A 14256-nucleotide genomic window follows, 5' to 3' on the forward strand; every position below is an offset into this window, starting at 1 on the left:
TGCTGCGGGGGGGGGGGGGGGGGGGGGGGGTGGATTTCTGCCTATGGGCCTTTTTTTTTTTTTCCTCGGGTGGGGGAGTTTTGGCTGAAAATACATGCACCATCAGTTGGCCAAATAGGAGAGATACACTTCAGACATAATTGAAAAGGGAAAATATCCAATTCATTTTACAAGCTTAAAACACACACTGTTTCTTCACACCCCATTAAAGTTTATCACTTTTCATCAGTATCGCCCCTGCAAGGCACTCTTTGCTTATCCACCTAATTCTTTCATGACTGGGTAATACTCGGGACATTAAGTTCCTCCCAAAAGTGGTTTCTTTTTACACATCACCATTGTGCTCACCTCCTGTTCTGATTTGTGCTCCACTCCTGAGGAACAACTACATAACCTTGACCATAAACGTACCTTCAAATCTACATCCACAGCACATAGCCCATCTATAAGCCCTCTTGACTTCTTTCATCTCCTTTGATCTCAAAGTCACCCAGTGAATCTCTGTATATCCATTAGCTACAGACAAGCAGGTAATCGGCTTGCTGATAAGATTAGCACCAATCACCTCAGTGCCAGTGTGACTACCCTAACAAACATCTACTATGTTACCATTGAAGATAACTGCAAGGCCACTATTTGGTCCTCTATACATACTTTGTTGGTCAAGGCAATAATGTCTGTTTAGACTCTCGTGAACTCTTTCAGCCAGCTATCCTCCAAACAGCACTCCTGCTTTAAACCCATGGTTCTCAACTCAGTCCTCGGGGCATCTCCACAATGAATATTACCCAGCCCTCAGGTCATATCACCAATTTGCTTTATTTCTTTGAAGGCGTGAATAAACATGTGGATAAAGGTGAGCCGATTTGATTTTCAGAAAGCTTTTGACAAGTTCTTCATGAGAGACTCTTAAGAAAATTAGTCATGGGGTAGGGGGCAATGGCCTTCTGTGGATTAGGACTTGGTTATTGGACAGAAAACAGATGGTAGGGTTAAATGGCCATTTTTCTCAATGGAGGAGGGTAAATAGTGGAGTGCTGTAGGGATCTGTACTGGGACGAGTGTTTTTTAATACATTTATAAATGATCTGGAAATCGGAACGACAAGTGAAGTGATCAAATTTGCAGATGACGCAAAACTATTCAAAGATGTTAAAACACATGAGGACTGTGAAAAATTGCGGGAAGACCTTAGGAAATTGGAAGACTGGGCATCCAAATGGCAGATGAAATTTAATGTGGAGAAATGCAAAATGATGCACATTGGGAAGAATAATCCAAATCATAGTTTGGAGTCAGAACCCAAGAAAAAGATCTAGGTGTCATTGTAGATAATACACTGAAATCTTCTGCCCAGTGCGCGGCAGTGGCCAAAAAGACAAACAGGATACTAGGAATTATTAAGAAAGGGATGGTAAATAAGACTGAGAATACTATAATGCTTCTGTGTCATTCCATAGTGTGACCTCATCTAAAGTATTGTGTTCAGTTTTGGTCGCCATATTTTTAAAAAGATATAGCGGAATTAGAAAAGGCTCAAAGAAGAGCAATCAAAATGATGAAAGGGATGGGACTTCTCTCATATGAGGAAAGACTAAAGAGGTTAGGGCTCTTCAGATTCGAAAAAAGACAGCTGAGGGAAGATATGGTTTGAGGTCAAGCTATATCTTTCAATTTAGAGACACAGGAAAACCTTGTTTAGAACTTTTTTTGAGGTTCTGGATTATGACTCTCCTCCTAGAGAAGGAATCGCTGTTCTACTTCATACAAATTTTTTTTTTTTGGTTACATTTGTACCCCGCGCTTTCCCACTCATGGCAGGCTCAATACGGCTTACATGGGGCAATGGAGGGTTAAGTGACTTGCCCAGAGTCACAAGGAGCTGCCTGTGCATGAAGTGGGAATCAAACTCCGTTCCCCAGGACCAAAGTCCACCACCCTAACCACTAGGCCACTCTAATCAAAAACTGGGAGACTCCACTGACAGTTCAAGTTGCCCCAAAGAAAATTGATACAATGTATAGGATACAGAAATGCACTGTTTGAGAGAATTTACCTCATCATTCTCTAGTTCTGGAATCTTCTTTAAATTGCACTCACAGTGCAAGATCTCATGCTTCTGCTCCTCCAGGAAGAGAAGCTAGAACATTGGACTCTTTTCTGCCAAAACAAATTTCCAAGCTTCAGTGTTAACCAATTGCATATTAGGTTATTAACTTTATTCCACAATTTACTTAATCTGTAATGCTACTTACTACTACTACTACTTATCATTTCTATAGTGCTACTAGACGTATGCAGCGCTGTACACTTGAAGTACAGAGTACTCTATCCTTTTGCAGAATGCCTTCCCCCTGAGAAGGCTGATTCCATAAACTTCAAAGGAAACTTCTCGATTGTCATAAAGATCTGTTAAGGCAAGCCTTTGATACCTTTGCCTCTTCACACATTTCCGCCCTTAGCAGTAGCAGTGTAACATCTCTCCTGGCTCTGGATCTTTGACTTCAGATCTACTGTCCAGGAGTATCTAGCAGATGTTCTGTTCAAGTCATAGTAAAGTAGGAAACACATTTAAAAGATTGACACCTACAGATAAAATCGGTCTTAGCTACACTGACAAAACGCAGATTGCTACAAATTGAAGCAGCAACATTTTGTCTTCCAAAACATAAGTATTGCAATTGTTGACTTCATATGTGAAAGAGCAAAGCTTCTGTACTATGAGAGGGTCTAAACCCAAACTGAGTACAGTACAAGCGTGAAAGTTTCTCCAGATAAGAGAACAGCTGACTCAGATAAGATTCAATCATTTTAGTAAATAATGGAATGCTGGCAATGGGGACAATAACTGGAAGACAGTACTAAATCAAACCCAGTGCCTTTTGGAATGGGAGTAAGGGTAATAGCACTCAAATTCATATATTCACATGTTATTTTATATTTTTATATGCTATAGTGATTGTAATTACATTTTTGTTCGTTCCAGTGTCTATACGGACTCCTGATGAAGACACAGGCCAAAACGCAGACAGTGTTCACTGTTAGTGAAGCTTGCTGTCTTCAAGCAAAACACTGGTGTATACATGTCTTGCTCTTTTATCCTGACTCATTGCATTGGTCACTCCCACCCCTCCATAGGAGCCAACTCTGTGGGTGCTTGAGCACCCCTAATATTGAGAAAATTCCTTGTATGTGTCCAAGGAGGGGTTATTTCCATTGGTCTTGGCACACCCAATAATTTTGAAAAGTTGGCTCCTATGCACCCCTCCTTTTTTTACTTTCAGTCTTCTTTTTTTTTTTTTTTTCTTATACACATAGGGCTGGATTCTATTTATGGTGCCTGAGGATTCCATGCAGGGGAAAAAAAATACACTTAGGCGTATTCTCTAAAGTATAACTACATTTTATAAAACAGGTTTAAATTTCCGTGCAGTATAGATTTTAGAAATGCCCACACCCCACTCTGGCCATGCCCCTTTTCAACTATGTGACTTAGAATTTATGCACATTACAGAATACGCTTAGTGAGTTTTGTGTGTAAATCTTAATGCTGATTACTGCTGATTGCTTGTTAACATCCAGTTGACAGCACTGATTATCTAGTTAACCAATTAAGTTATAGGCATTGTTATAGAATAAGCTTTGCTTTCCGAGTTGTAATTAAGGCACAATATATAGAATCTGGCAGCTAGTGGCAAATACTAATTGTTTGCAACTTTTTTTTTTTTTTTAGGCTGGATTTAATTTGCGAAAAGTCACCAAACATGTACAGTTCCCAGAAGTGCTAGACTTGGCTCCCTTTTGTGCATTGAAGTGCAAGGTAAGCATATTGATCAACCTTTAACAATCCTATTTTGGGGGTCAGGCGCAGCAAATCTGAACAGAGTTGCCATGCAGAAGGTTATCAGTTCGATGGTTAAGGCAGGTCAGTTTCCTTTGTTGACTGATGCTGTTGGGACAGTGTGAAAAGCCCTGGGGGAAGAGGGAATTATGGTCCTTACTCAAGAGGTGATAGAAGACAAGCAGATCAGCATTCTGAATGATGTGCTGCTATAAGTACAAATATACCCAATGTGGCCACATTTTGCCCGCAGACTGTGTCAGGGGTACAAACTATTCTCCGAGGACAAGCAGGCTTATAATCCTCACAAGTGGTGACACTGACCATCCAGAATTTACCAAAGCTAAATGAGGGCTTTGTGCCACTGCTTATGCGCAGCTGCCTTCCCACCTGCCACAAGAACGCAGTCTTCTCAGTTCTTCTTTTTCTGCGGTGAGGAGAGGGCATGTTTTTTACCATCTCATCACAGCGCTCGGTTCTAGAGAGCTTTTTTTTGTGCCTTCAGCTATTTTTCATCATTTATTGTGTTCTGTTGTTGGAACCTCCATCTTTCAATTTTTCCTTTTAATTTTTTAGTGATTTTGCCAGGTTTTAAGTTTCCTTTTATTTTCTGTCGTCATCCGGCTGCTTTTAGGCCTCTACTTCAGTCAGAAACTTTCCCTTTCTTTTTCCATGTCTTGCCCCATTTTTCAGGCACCATCGCATTGTTTAATTTAGCCAACAAAGTTTTTCCTTCCACGTCCGCGAAAGTTCCCAGTGTCTTCAAGTGTACGCGGTGCTATCAGACAATCTCTGGAAAAGACACCCATTCTTGGTATCTGCAGTGTCTTGGGCCCGACCATAGCCACACTAACTGTGTTCTCGGTCTTCGCAAGAAGAAGAGGACCCAGGTTTCCAGAGGCTCAACGAGAGAGGATTTTTTGGAGCCAAGTCCGGTTCCTCGGCATTGAGGTCAGAGGCATCGATGTAGAGTGTTGCACCGGGAGCAAAGGTAAGCATGGCTACTGCTAGACCCTTAGACGTTGGAAGCAGTGAAGCATTGAGTGGGTCTCAACCTGCTTCGAGGCCTCCTGTTGTGCAGGGCCCCCGGAAGCATTGGCAGCCTAGGTTTTAACTTACTGGACTTTAATACTGAGGGACAGTGTTTTTATTTTAATACATGTGCGAAGGAGCAAATACTGCTGCTGCACACTGCTCTCATAACACTTGTGAGCCCTGACGCAGGCGCTGTGCGCCGAAACACAGCCCATGTCGGGTCATTTTCTGAAGACTGTTCCCCAAGTTGTGTGATTTAAAGGAATTCTGTCCCTATTTTGGAGGCTCTTGGTGCTTTCTTTCGCCATTTGGGTTTGTACTTTGTTTCCTCTCTTTGCTGTGCTATGGACACCGGTATCTCTCCCAAATCTTCCTAAGTGAAGGCCGAAGTAAAGAATTCATTTAATCTCTCCGCTATGGCTTTATCTTCCCTGATTTGCCCCTTTTACCCCTCGGTCATCTAGCAGTCCAACCGATTCTTTTGCTGGATTCTTGCTTTTAATATACCTAAAAAAATGTTTTACTATGTGTTTTTGCCTCCAACACAATTTTTTTTTTTTTTTTTCAAAGTCCCTTTTGCCTTCCTTATCGGTGTTTTGCATTTGATTTGATATTCACAAAACATTTTTCCAAACAAAAGGAAAAGATAGACTTTTTTTTTTTTTTACATTTGTAGAAAATGACCTTTCCTCTTCTGATTTTGGACGTTTTGCAAAAAACGTCCAAATTCAGACTTTGATGTCATATCCAAAAATGCCCCTTGTGCATTTGACTTGCCCAAAGTCACAAGGAGCAGCAGTGAGAATTGAACCCATGTTGCCAGGATCAAAGCCCACTGCACTAACCATTAAGCCACTCCTCCTCTGTTTTGGACGTCTTGCATTTGGATGTCTTTTGTTCGAAAATGGACCAAAAAAAGGACGTCCAAATCACAAAACGTCCAATTCACAAGATGTCCATAGCATTTTCGAACACAAAAGATAGACTTCTATCTTTTTCAAAAATGACCTTCTTTCCTGTTCAGAATTTGGACGTTTTTGTAAAACGTTCAAATTCTGATTTAGACGTTTTATCGAAAATGCCCCTCATAGTCTCCTTTTTTAAAGTTAAATGCTAACATATTGGATTTCCTGTGTGTACTTACTCCAAAGCTGATATTAAATCTGATCATATGATCACTTATCAAGCGGCCCCAGCACCATTACTTCCTGCACCAGATCATGTGCTCCACTAAGGACTAGGTCTATAATTTTTCCTTCTCTTGTTGGCTCCTGTACCAGCTGCTCCATAAAGCATTCCATAAAATTCCTTGATTTTGTCAAGGAATTTTATCTCCTTAGCATACCCTGATGTTACATTAACCCAGTCAATATTGGGGTAATTGAAATTACCCATTATTATTGTGTTGCCCAGTTTGTTAGCCTCCCTAATTTCTGATAACATTTCTACATCTCTGTTCACCCTGGCCAGGTGGCCATGTGAGCATGAGCCAGCGGAACCAGCTGAATGGATGCCATCATTGATCCCAGGACCTTAATTAGGGACGTGGTGAGGTGGGATAAACTGATCGTATGGATGGGGGGAAATGGTGGTGGTACCTACATTTCTCTATTTGTTTCAGGTCCTACCAGTAGAAATCCTTCTATCAGTGCTCCATAGGAAAATCTTCTGTTTTTATTTGAGGAGGGAGAAAATTAAGGGTGGTGAAGGAGATGGTTTAGGCTAAAAGAGAGGGGGCTTGGGAATTCCTAATCTTGAAAAGTATTATGTGGCACAATTTAAAGCATGGCAGGTAGGGGAACCTAAACAGTGGATTAAAGTGGAGCAAGAGGAAGCAGGGTTCCAGTGTCAAACTGTCTCCTACATTCCTGTGTTGCCTTGGACACATCAGGGAAAATGTTAACTTTATGCATCCTTATGTTGAAAAAAGTTTTAATACAGATATTTTACCTTACCCTTAACAAAGGAAACAAGAAGAGAGCTCCGGTGGAAATCATATCATGAGATGTTTCTCAACAACAACAAAAAAAAAGCTGATGGACCATCAACTGATGGTCCATCTGCCAACTCTCCTGCTAAAATAGTCTGCAAATAGAATGAGGAAGGAGAAGAAATATAATACATGTTAGAAATCACAATAGAATCAGCCTTGGGCAACTCCAAGACTTCCTTTAAATATTAAACAGCTCCTGGTTGGGGGGGGGGGGGGGGGCTAGTAAATGAAATTTAGGAGTCTTAGATTCTTTGCCTGGTATGGATTTTCTAAAAGCACATCCTGCCTTTGCAAAGCTGAGACCTGCTTCTCTAAAGTCCCCAAAGAAGATTCTAAATTAACCATCCTTAGGGGCGGACTGACCATAGGGATAATGGGACAGTGCCCAAGGGTGCACAGCAGTAGGGGGCCCACTTTCCCCTAGCGTCTATCTAGTTTAATCATTTTTTTGATAGGTGGTTAGGGGGGGCCAATGAAACCTTTAGGCTGGCCGGGGCAGATTGTGTGGTCCCTTGGGCACCAATTCCCTGAACAGGAATTGATCAACTTGGGGAAGAAACTGTTGAATCGTAGTTTCTCTGATACAAGAATCCAATATCCTTCAAGGAAACATCCGTTTGAGAATCTTCACTAGGAATGTTCTAGCCCCCTCCTACCCCTCCTAATCCAGACAGTATTTCAAGAACAATTGGTAAGGGAACCAACTCCTGTTGGTGGGGAGGTAGAAACCTGCCGTTTTTGGAACAGCTATATCACCCTCACTGCTAGTGAACTGGAGTGGTAAAGGAGGGGTCCTGTCAATAGGGCTTAAAGAAGCACCTGATATAGAGGAAGGTGAACCAGAAATACCTGGAGCATTCTTACTTGAGAATCGGGCACAACGTGCTTATCCATGGGACCACTAATTACAGGAATTGAAGCTGAGGCACACACACTGGGGAAGAGAAAAGGTAAATCCATTATTGCTAAATTGTTCTGGGTCTCCCAAACTCCACAGAGGCACCAAAAGTGTGATCTAAGAGGGGCTGAAACCGTTAGATCATACACTTGCAGCTGCGCTTTTCGAAAGACTTCTGTTTTTCAGTGCATGCTAATATGCTGATGTCGGGGGGGGGGGGGGGGGTAGCATTCTCCTCAGCGGTTCCACACTTCACAAAAGTCCTCTGGTGTTGTGAGGCTTCCCTTACCTGGCTCCCCACTAAAAACCAGCACCTGTGCTCAAGATTAGTCTGCATCACCTTCCAATTAAATTCAACTCTTACCTCCAGTGGATTCAAGCTCACCTGCATTTATGTCTGTCGTTTCTTTACATCGAGATCAGATCTCAAATTGGCTGGCTGCTAACTAGCCTGAAATTTTTTAACTCTCTTAAAAGTATTTTGGTTTTCTCAGTGGATTGTATTCCATTGTCTACCAGCACCTTCTATCTGTACTACCCTAGTGCAGACACTGTTAAGATTCTAGGGGTTGTTTTTGACAGTTGGGGCCCTGTTTACTAAGGTGCGCTAGCATTTTTAGTGCGTCCTAAAAATTAGTGCACACTAACCATATAGACGCCCATAGGAATATTATGGGCATCTACACACATAGCGTGTGCTAAAAATGATAGTGCCACTTTGAAAACGGGGCCCTTAGTTATTATTCTCTTCACATATCTCTGATGTAGTCGGTCATTTTGTATTTTGTCCCATGGTAGGTGGGGAGGCTTTGTCTTTTTTGCTTTTTCTTGTCTTGTCCCGATGGACTACTGTAATTCATTTCGCATTGTCTACCCCAAATACAACTTCCCTTGCAAAGTTATTTCATGTATTCATTATTCTTTCCACAAAGAAATTTTCTGGTGTTACTCCCAAATCTTCTGCTTTGGGTAGTTTAAGGTTGAGAAGAGGATAGAAAAAAAATAAGGAACAACCCAAATGAAAGCTTATGACAATAGTAGAGCTGGAAGCTCAGAAGCAGGAGAAAATTAATGCCAAAAATTAAATGGTAGCTAACACTTTGTTTTGTTTTGTTTTTAGTAACCAAATCCAGCGTAGTATGACCATAAATTACCCTAAAGCCACCCTCTATTCCCACTACGTAGTGTTTGCAATTTGTTAGCTGTTGTAAGTTATACATATTCTGTGACAATAATATGGCCATTTATGAATACCAAAGCAGGAAATGTTTACCATCCACTGTAATCAGTTGGTTCCCTGAGTAATCTACAACATGTAAAATACCAAATGTGTTGGTACCACTACAATTTTCTGCCTTTATTACAGGCAGGAGGAGAGAGTCTGGCGGTATCTGTGAGGAATTGATAAACACCTTCATAGCTTGAGCGAGACAAATAAAATGACAGCTAACAAGATAAGCCTTTCTGTCAGCTACCCCAGAGAGAGACAAACAAATAACTCGCACATGCACAGTAACGTATAAGTTAATCTACATTTGTACTACTAAAGAAAGCTATCTTATACATACGTAATCAGTTGGGGGAGCCCCATGACCAGGAGTCCCCAATTCAATGATTACTTTGATTCTGGCACTCCTTGGCATTCAAGACAAGGTTCTGGGTGTGGGGTTCTGCTTTAAGTTGGTTTAAGCAAGGTGTTTTTGGTCACATATCACTTCTTGAAGGTCTTAACTAAAAGTAGCTCAGTAAATCATTACTTGATCCTTTCTGCAGATGTGTTTCTCTTCCTTCACTGTGCTTCTGTTATCTCTCTCTGTAATTTTCTCTAGGCTTATTTATGTGGGAGTACCTTACATGTATTTAAAAAAAAACAAAATTGGGTCATGTATGTATGATCACTAGTTTAAGAATATTATAAATGTATTTAAACATTGATACACTGATTAATTCAGGGAATGTGTTTCAGGGAGTTGCTGAAGGTGAGACGCAAGTGCTGTACTCTCTGTATGGCATAGTTGAACACAGTGGCACCATGAGATCAGGGCACTACACGGCTTATGTTAAAGTACAAACTCCAAATGCACCTCTGTCTGACCTTGTCATACGTGAAATTAAGCCTCCAGGTACGTAAACCATCCATCATGTGTTGCACATATTAGCAAAATTAGGGTTGAGAGTACTGGCTTAGTGGCAGTGCCTCTGCCTGCTTCCATTTTGGAAGACTAGGGTTCAAAACTTAGCCTAGTGAGCTGAAGATCTGACACAAAATATGTAAGCATTGCCATACTGAGACAGACTAAAGGTCCATCAAGCCCAGTATCCTGTTTCTAACAGTGGCCAATCTAGGGCACAAGTATCTGGCAAGATCCCAAAAGAGTAAAACAGATTTTCTGTTGCTTATCCAAAAAATAAGCAGTGGAATTTTTACAGCCCATATTGTTTTATTTTAGGAACATGTCCAACCCCCCTTTTTTAACCTTGCTAAACTAACTGCTTTTACCACATTCTCTAGAAATTATTTCCAGAGTTTAATTACATGTTGCATGAAGAAATATTTTCTCCAGCTTGTTTTATTACATTGTAGCTTCACTGCATGTCCCCATTGGAAAGAATAAACAAGTGCTTCACATCTACCCATTCTATTCCACTAAGTATTTTGTAGACCTCTGTCATATCTCCCTTCAGTCATCTCTTCTCCAAGCTAAAGAGCCCTAGCATCTTTAGTCTTTCCAGATAGGCTAGCTGAAGATGCTGTGGAAGCAGAAATTTAAAGCCCTCTGAAGAGGAGTTAGTCCGTTATTGCATCAGATCATTTACTGGCTGGAATTAGGACCACAATTGTAGAGTTTGGTGTGAATGCTTCAGCCATGGGTTCTATGATTGGGTTAAAGTGAATTGTGAAGAGACAAAATGGAGGGGGGGACGTTTAAGGTTTGTGGGACTACATCTTAGACCCTGGTTCTAGTCTAGCTAGAATCCCAAAGCAGCAGGAAGAAACTAGGCCCCATAAAACTATAGCCTTCATGTGGCATCTACTTAATCTAGTTCTCTGTCAATAAATAGTATGAATAGACCACGTAAGTGGGTGATGACATCCAGTGGTGCCGGGAAAGAGCTCTGAGTTCAGAAAAACTGTGGTCTTTTCTGAACATGCATGGGATTTTCTGCACACCTGTTACCTCATGTCACCCTCAGTCAGGTTTTCATCTGAGTTTTCACCAGGCCTGTGGAGTCCTGAGTCTGTAAAAATGTACAGACTCCAACTGCTTCAAGATAAAAATCAACGTCTTCATAATATGTTTAAAAGTAATCATTTTATACTTTGTCCTGTATTTAAAGTACTGGTAAATATAACTTTTTTATTAGTACTTCAGATCCATAACACAAAATTGAAAGCAAGGTGAAGCCAAAGGTTTGGTGTACTGTCTCTACAGCCCTGGCTTTCACACAGGTATATGCTGTTGCTCTCTATAAATGCTTTTTGTACTTGCACTGAAGAGTATTTGTTTCTCCAAGGACAAGCAAGACTGAATCCTCACACATGGGTGACATCACTGAAGAGCCTACTGTGGGAAAGAATATCCCAGCAACTCTCTCATAGAAGCCTTTGGCCTCTCTCACTGCATATGAGCACCCATTCCTGCCTGCTGCTGTCACGCAGGGCCTCTTGTGTCCTAGTGGCTTTGTGGAAAAGAATTAAAAAAAAAAAAGTCTTAGTACCTCAATATTTTTCAATCAAAATCTGTAAGTCTTGTCATTGTTGCTTGGTGTTTTGTGTTTACCCACTGGTGCCTAAGGGTTTTGTCATAAGAATAGCCATACTGGGTCAGACCAATGGTCCATCCAGCCCCGTATCCTCTTTCCAGCTATGGCCAATCTAGGTCACAAGTACTGGTCAGAAACCCAACTAGTAGCAGTATTCCGTACTACCAATTCCAAGGCAAGCAGTAGCTTTCTCATGTCTGTCTCAATAGCAGACTGGACTTTTCCTCTAGGAGCTTGTCCAAACCTTTTTTTAAAACCCAGATATACTAACTGCTGTTAACACATCCTCTGGCAATGAGTGCCAGAGCTTAACTATTCGTTGAGTTAAAAAAAAAAATATTTTCTCTTATTTAAAAAAAAAAATTCCATGTAACTTCATTGAGTGCTCCCTAGTCTTTGTCAATTTTTGTTTTTCTTTTTTCACTTCAGCTCAATATAAACACCTTAAGCTCCTGGTCAGGGTATTTTTTCACCATCATGTTGTTTGATTTCACTGCAGCTGTTTTTCTAGACAATATATCCCAAAAGGCCTCCACTGGCTTCAAGAGGTGTCATGGTGCAATAAGACCATATCCATTATTGATACCCATTCATACTGCCTGGAACCCAACCGTGATCCCTCTCCTTGTATTCTTTGATATATGTCAGAAAGGGATTTGAGATAGAGAAAAGCTTTTTAGTGATCAGACCCATTCATCAGCATCACACATCTAGTATCCATGGATCCAGGAGCTGCATCAAAAGTATCTTAGACACCCTTGTCATTTAGAATCTATAGAGCCTAACGGGAGTGGTCATCTCATTCGCGCCTGAAGGATTTGACCTGGTCTTCATTGGAGCATAATGCAGAATATAATGCAAAAGCCAAGGTGTCGCAGCATCAAAGCATGGGATTTAGGCACTCTCGGTGCCCCCACCTTTGTCCATGGCAACCTTCAAGGAGTACCTCGTGCAGAACTTCAAGGAGTGAATGGAGCACTCCTTTGCTCAACACGACACTTCAGTGATGTGATATGAGCTAGCCTAGAAACTTTTTTCACATCCATTCATAGTGCTTCTCATCATGCTCATTAGGGCATACATGCTGTATTGTAAAAGAGTTCTTGTTTACCACATAAAAGGAATACAACTACACTACCAGTCCACACGGTTCTTTATATCCTTTGTTGCTAACGATTTAGAAACATCTAAAAACTTTTAACTGCCTATTAGCCTGCAGATCTCATTTGTTTATTTTAAAAAAAAACTATATTCTGCCTACTAGAATTGCAATAATTTCATAATAGAACATCAGGTTGGAGCTATAGCAACATGGTTTGCTCATCACTTCTTACTTTCCATTGAACAAATATTTAGAACTGCGACATGGTCTTCCATTGTCACCTTGACATCCCACTAGCTGGACAGTGTCTCTAAGGCTAGTGTCAAGGCCTTTGCAGTTGATAGTCAACAACATCGTCAATTCCTGCAAGTTTAGAAGCCAAAGTAAATAGGGTATCTTTCAGGTATGGTATTTTTCCAACTGTGGTAGTAATTCATCCTGCTGGTCAAATGAGAAAGCAGAGTTGCTTGTAATAGGGGTTCTTCATAGACAGAAGGATAAATTTAGAAAATTATTGACATGACTAAAAGTTAATTTCTAAGCTCTTTATTAAACTGAGAGGTCTCGTAAGGTAATGGCTCTGTAGAAACACCCTTCGTGTTCAAAAATACCTAACTTCTGAGCTCCAAGAGCTACCTATCTTTGTTAGTGCATCACACTCTTGTGTGTCTGATTTTTATCTTGTGGTCTGCATAGGAAGCTGTTTAAAAGTAAGCAGCTTTGCTATCTTCAAAGGTGAAAGGATGTGTTCATTAACCTAAAGAGAAGAAAATGTCCTTTTTCAAAAATAAGGTAAGATTAGCAAAAATGGAGGTGAGGGAATGAGTAAGTCCAAAAACGTTAAGTCCTGTTTGATTCAATTACAAATAAAGAAATAGAACAGCTTGGTGTAAAGTGATTGTTCCAAAGCCTATGTGGTACTTTTTGAGAGAGAAAAATTTTATGGTTTATAACATTTTCTTTTAAAGTAATGTCAATGTATGTTGTTTTGGTTTTTTTTGACAGACTCAAGCACTGAACCACCGAGAGGCCAGTGGTTCCATATCAGTGATAATCATGTGCAAGCAGTGCCTACCAAGAAAGTGCTTAGCTCACAAGCCTACCTTCTGTTCTATGAGCGAATTGTGTAATGGTTAGGTCAAGGCTGATATAAATTGTACAGCAGAGAGATTATTATATGTAATAATGTTTAAGGTGAAACATGTAAATTTAATGTGTTTGGGAGTATCAGAAAGAAAATTCATTTTAATAAAAATTTGTTTCTTCAAAGGAGAAATATCAGTTATTGAAGGGCATATTGCCACATCTTGTACAATGGAAAAGGGACCTTTTGCATATATAATTTTAGGATTTGAGTTTGGAGGAACAGTTCAATTTTGATTAAATGTGACTGTGGATAGAGAGTCTTGTGTTTTGTTGTTTTTTTTTTTAGTACAACAAAATGGGCAACACCTTTATATATCTACTAGCCGTTAACCCCGTAACAATGGGCTAGTTTTTTGTTTTCCTATGGCCCTCCCCGCAGCGTCTGTTTCCCTCAGTTCCGCCCCCTCCTTCCCTCTCTGCTCCCTCCTCCTCTGATTTCCACGCCCATTTACAAGCCCTCCTCCCTATTGGGCTGT

General features: G+C 40.6%; 1 protein-coding gene across 6 annotated transcripts in view; it reads left to right on the plus strand.

The window, feature by feature from the left end:
* Positions 1 to 14030, plus strand: part of USP16 (ubiquitin specific peptidase 16) — a 70169-nt gene extending 56139 nt beyond the window's left edge. For all 6 annotated transcript variants that reach the window (XM_030204281.1, XM_030204283.1, XM_030204282.1 and 3 more), the window contains 3 exons: positions 3734 to 3820; positions 9734 to 9890; positions 13640 to 14030. In XM_030204281.1, the coding sequence (XP_030060141.1) occupies positions 3734 to 3820; positions 9734 to 9890; positions 13640 to 13764 (369 nt within the window). In that variant the 3' untranslated portion in view covers positions 13765 to 14030. The remainder of the gene's footprint in view (positions 1 to 3733; positions 3821 to 9733; positions 9891 to 13639) is intronic.
* The last annotated feature ends 226 nt before the right edge of the window (positions 14031 to 14256 follow it).

Source organism: Microcaecilia unicolor, chromosome 5 (assembly GCF_901765095.1).
Source record: "Microcaecilia unicolor chromosome 5, aMicUni1.1, whole genome shotgun sequence".
NCBI lineage: Eukaryota > Metazoa > Chordata > Amphibia > Gymnophiona > Siphonopidae > Microcaecilia > Microcaecilia unicolor.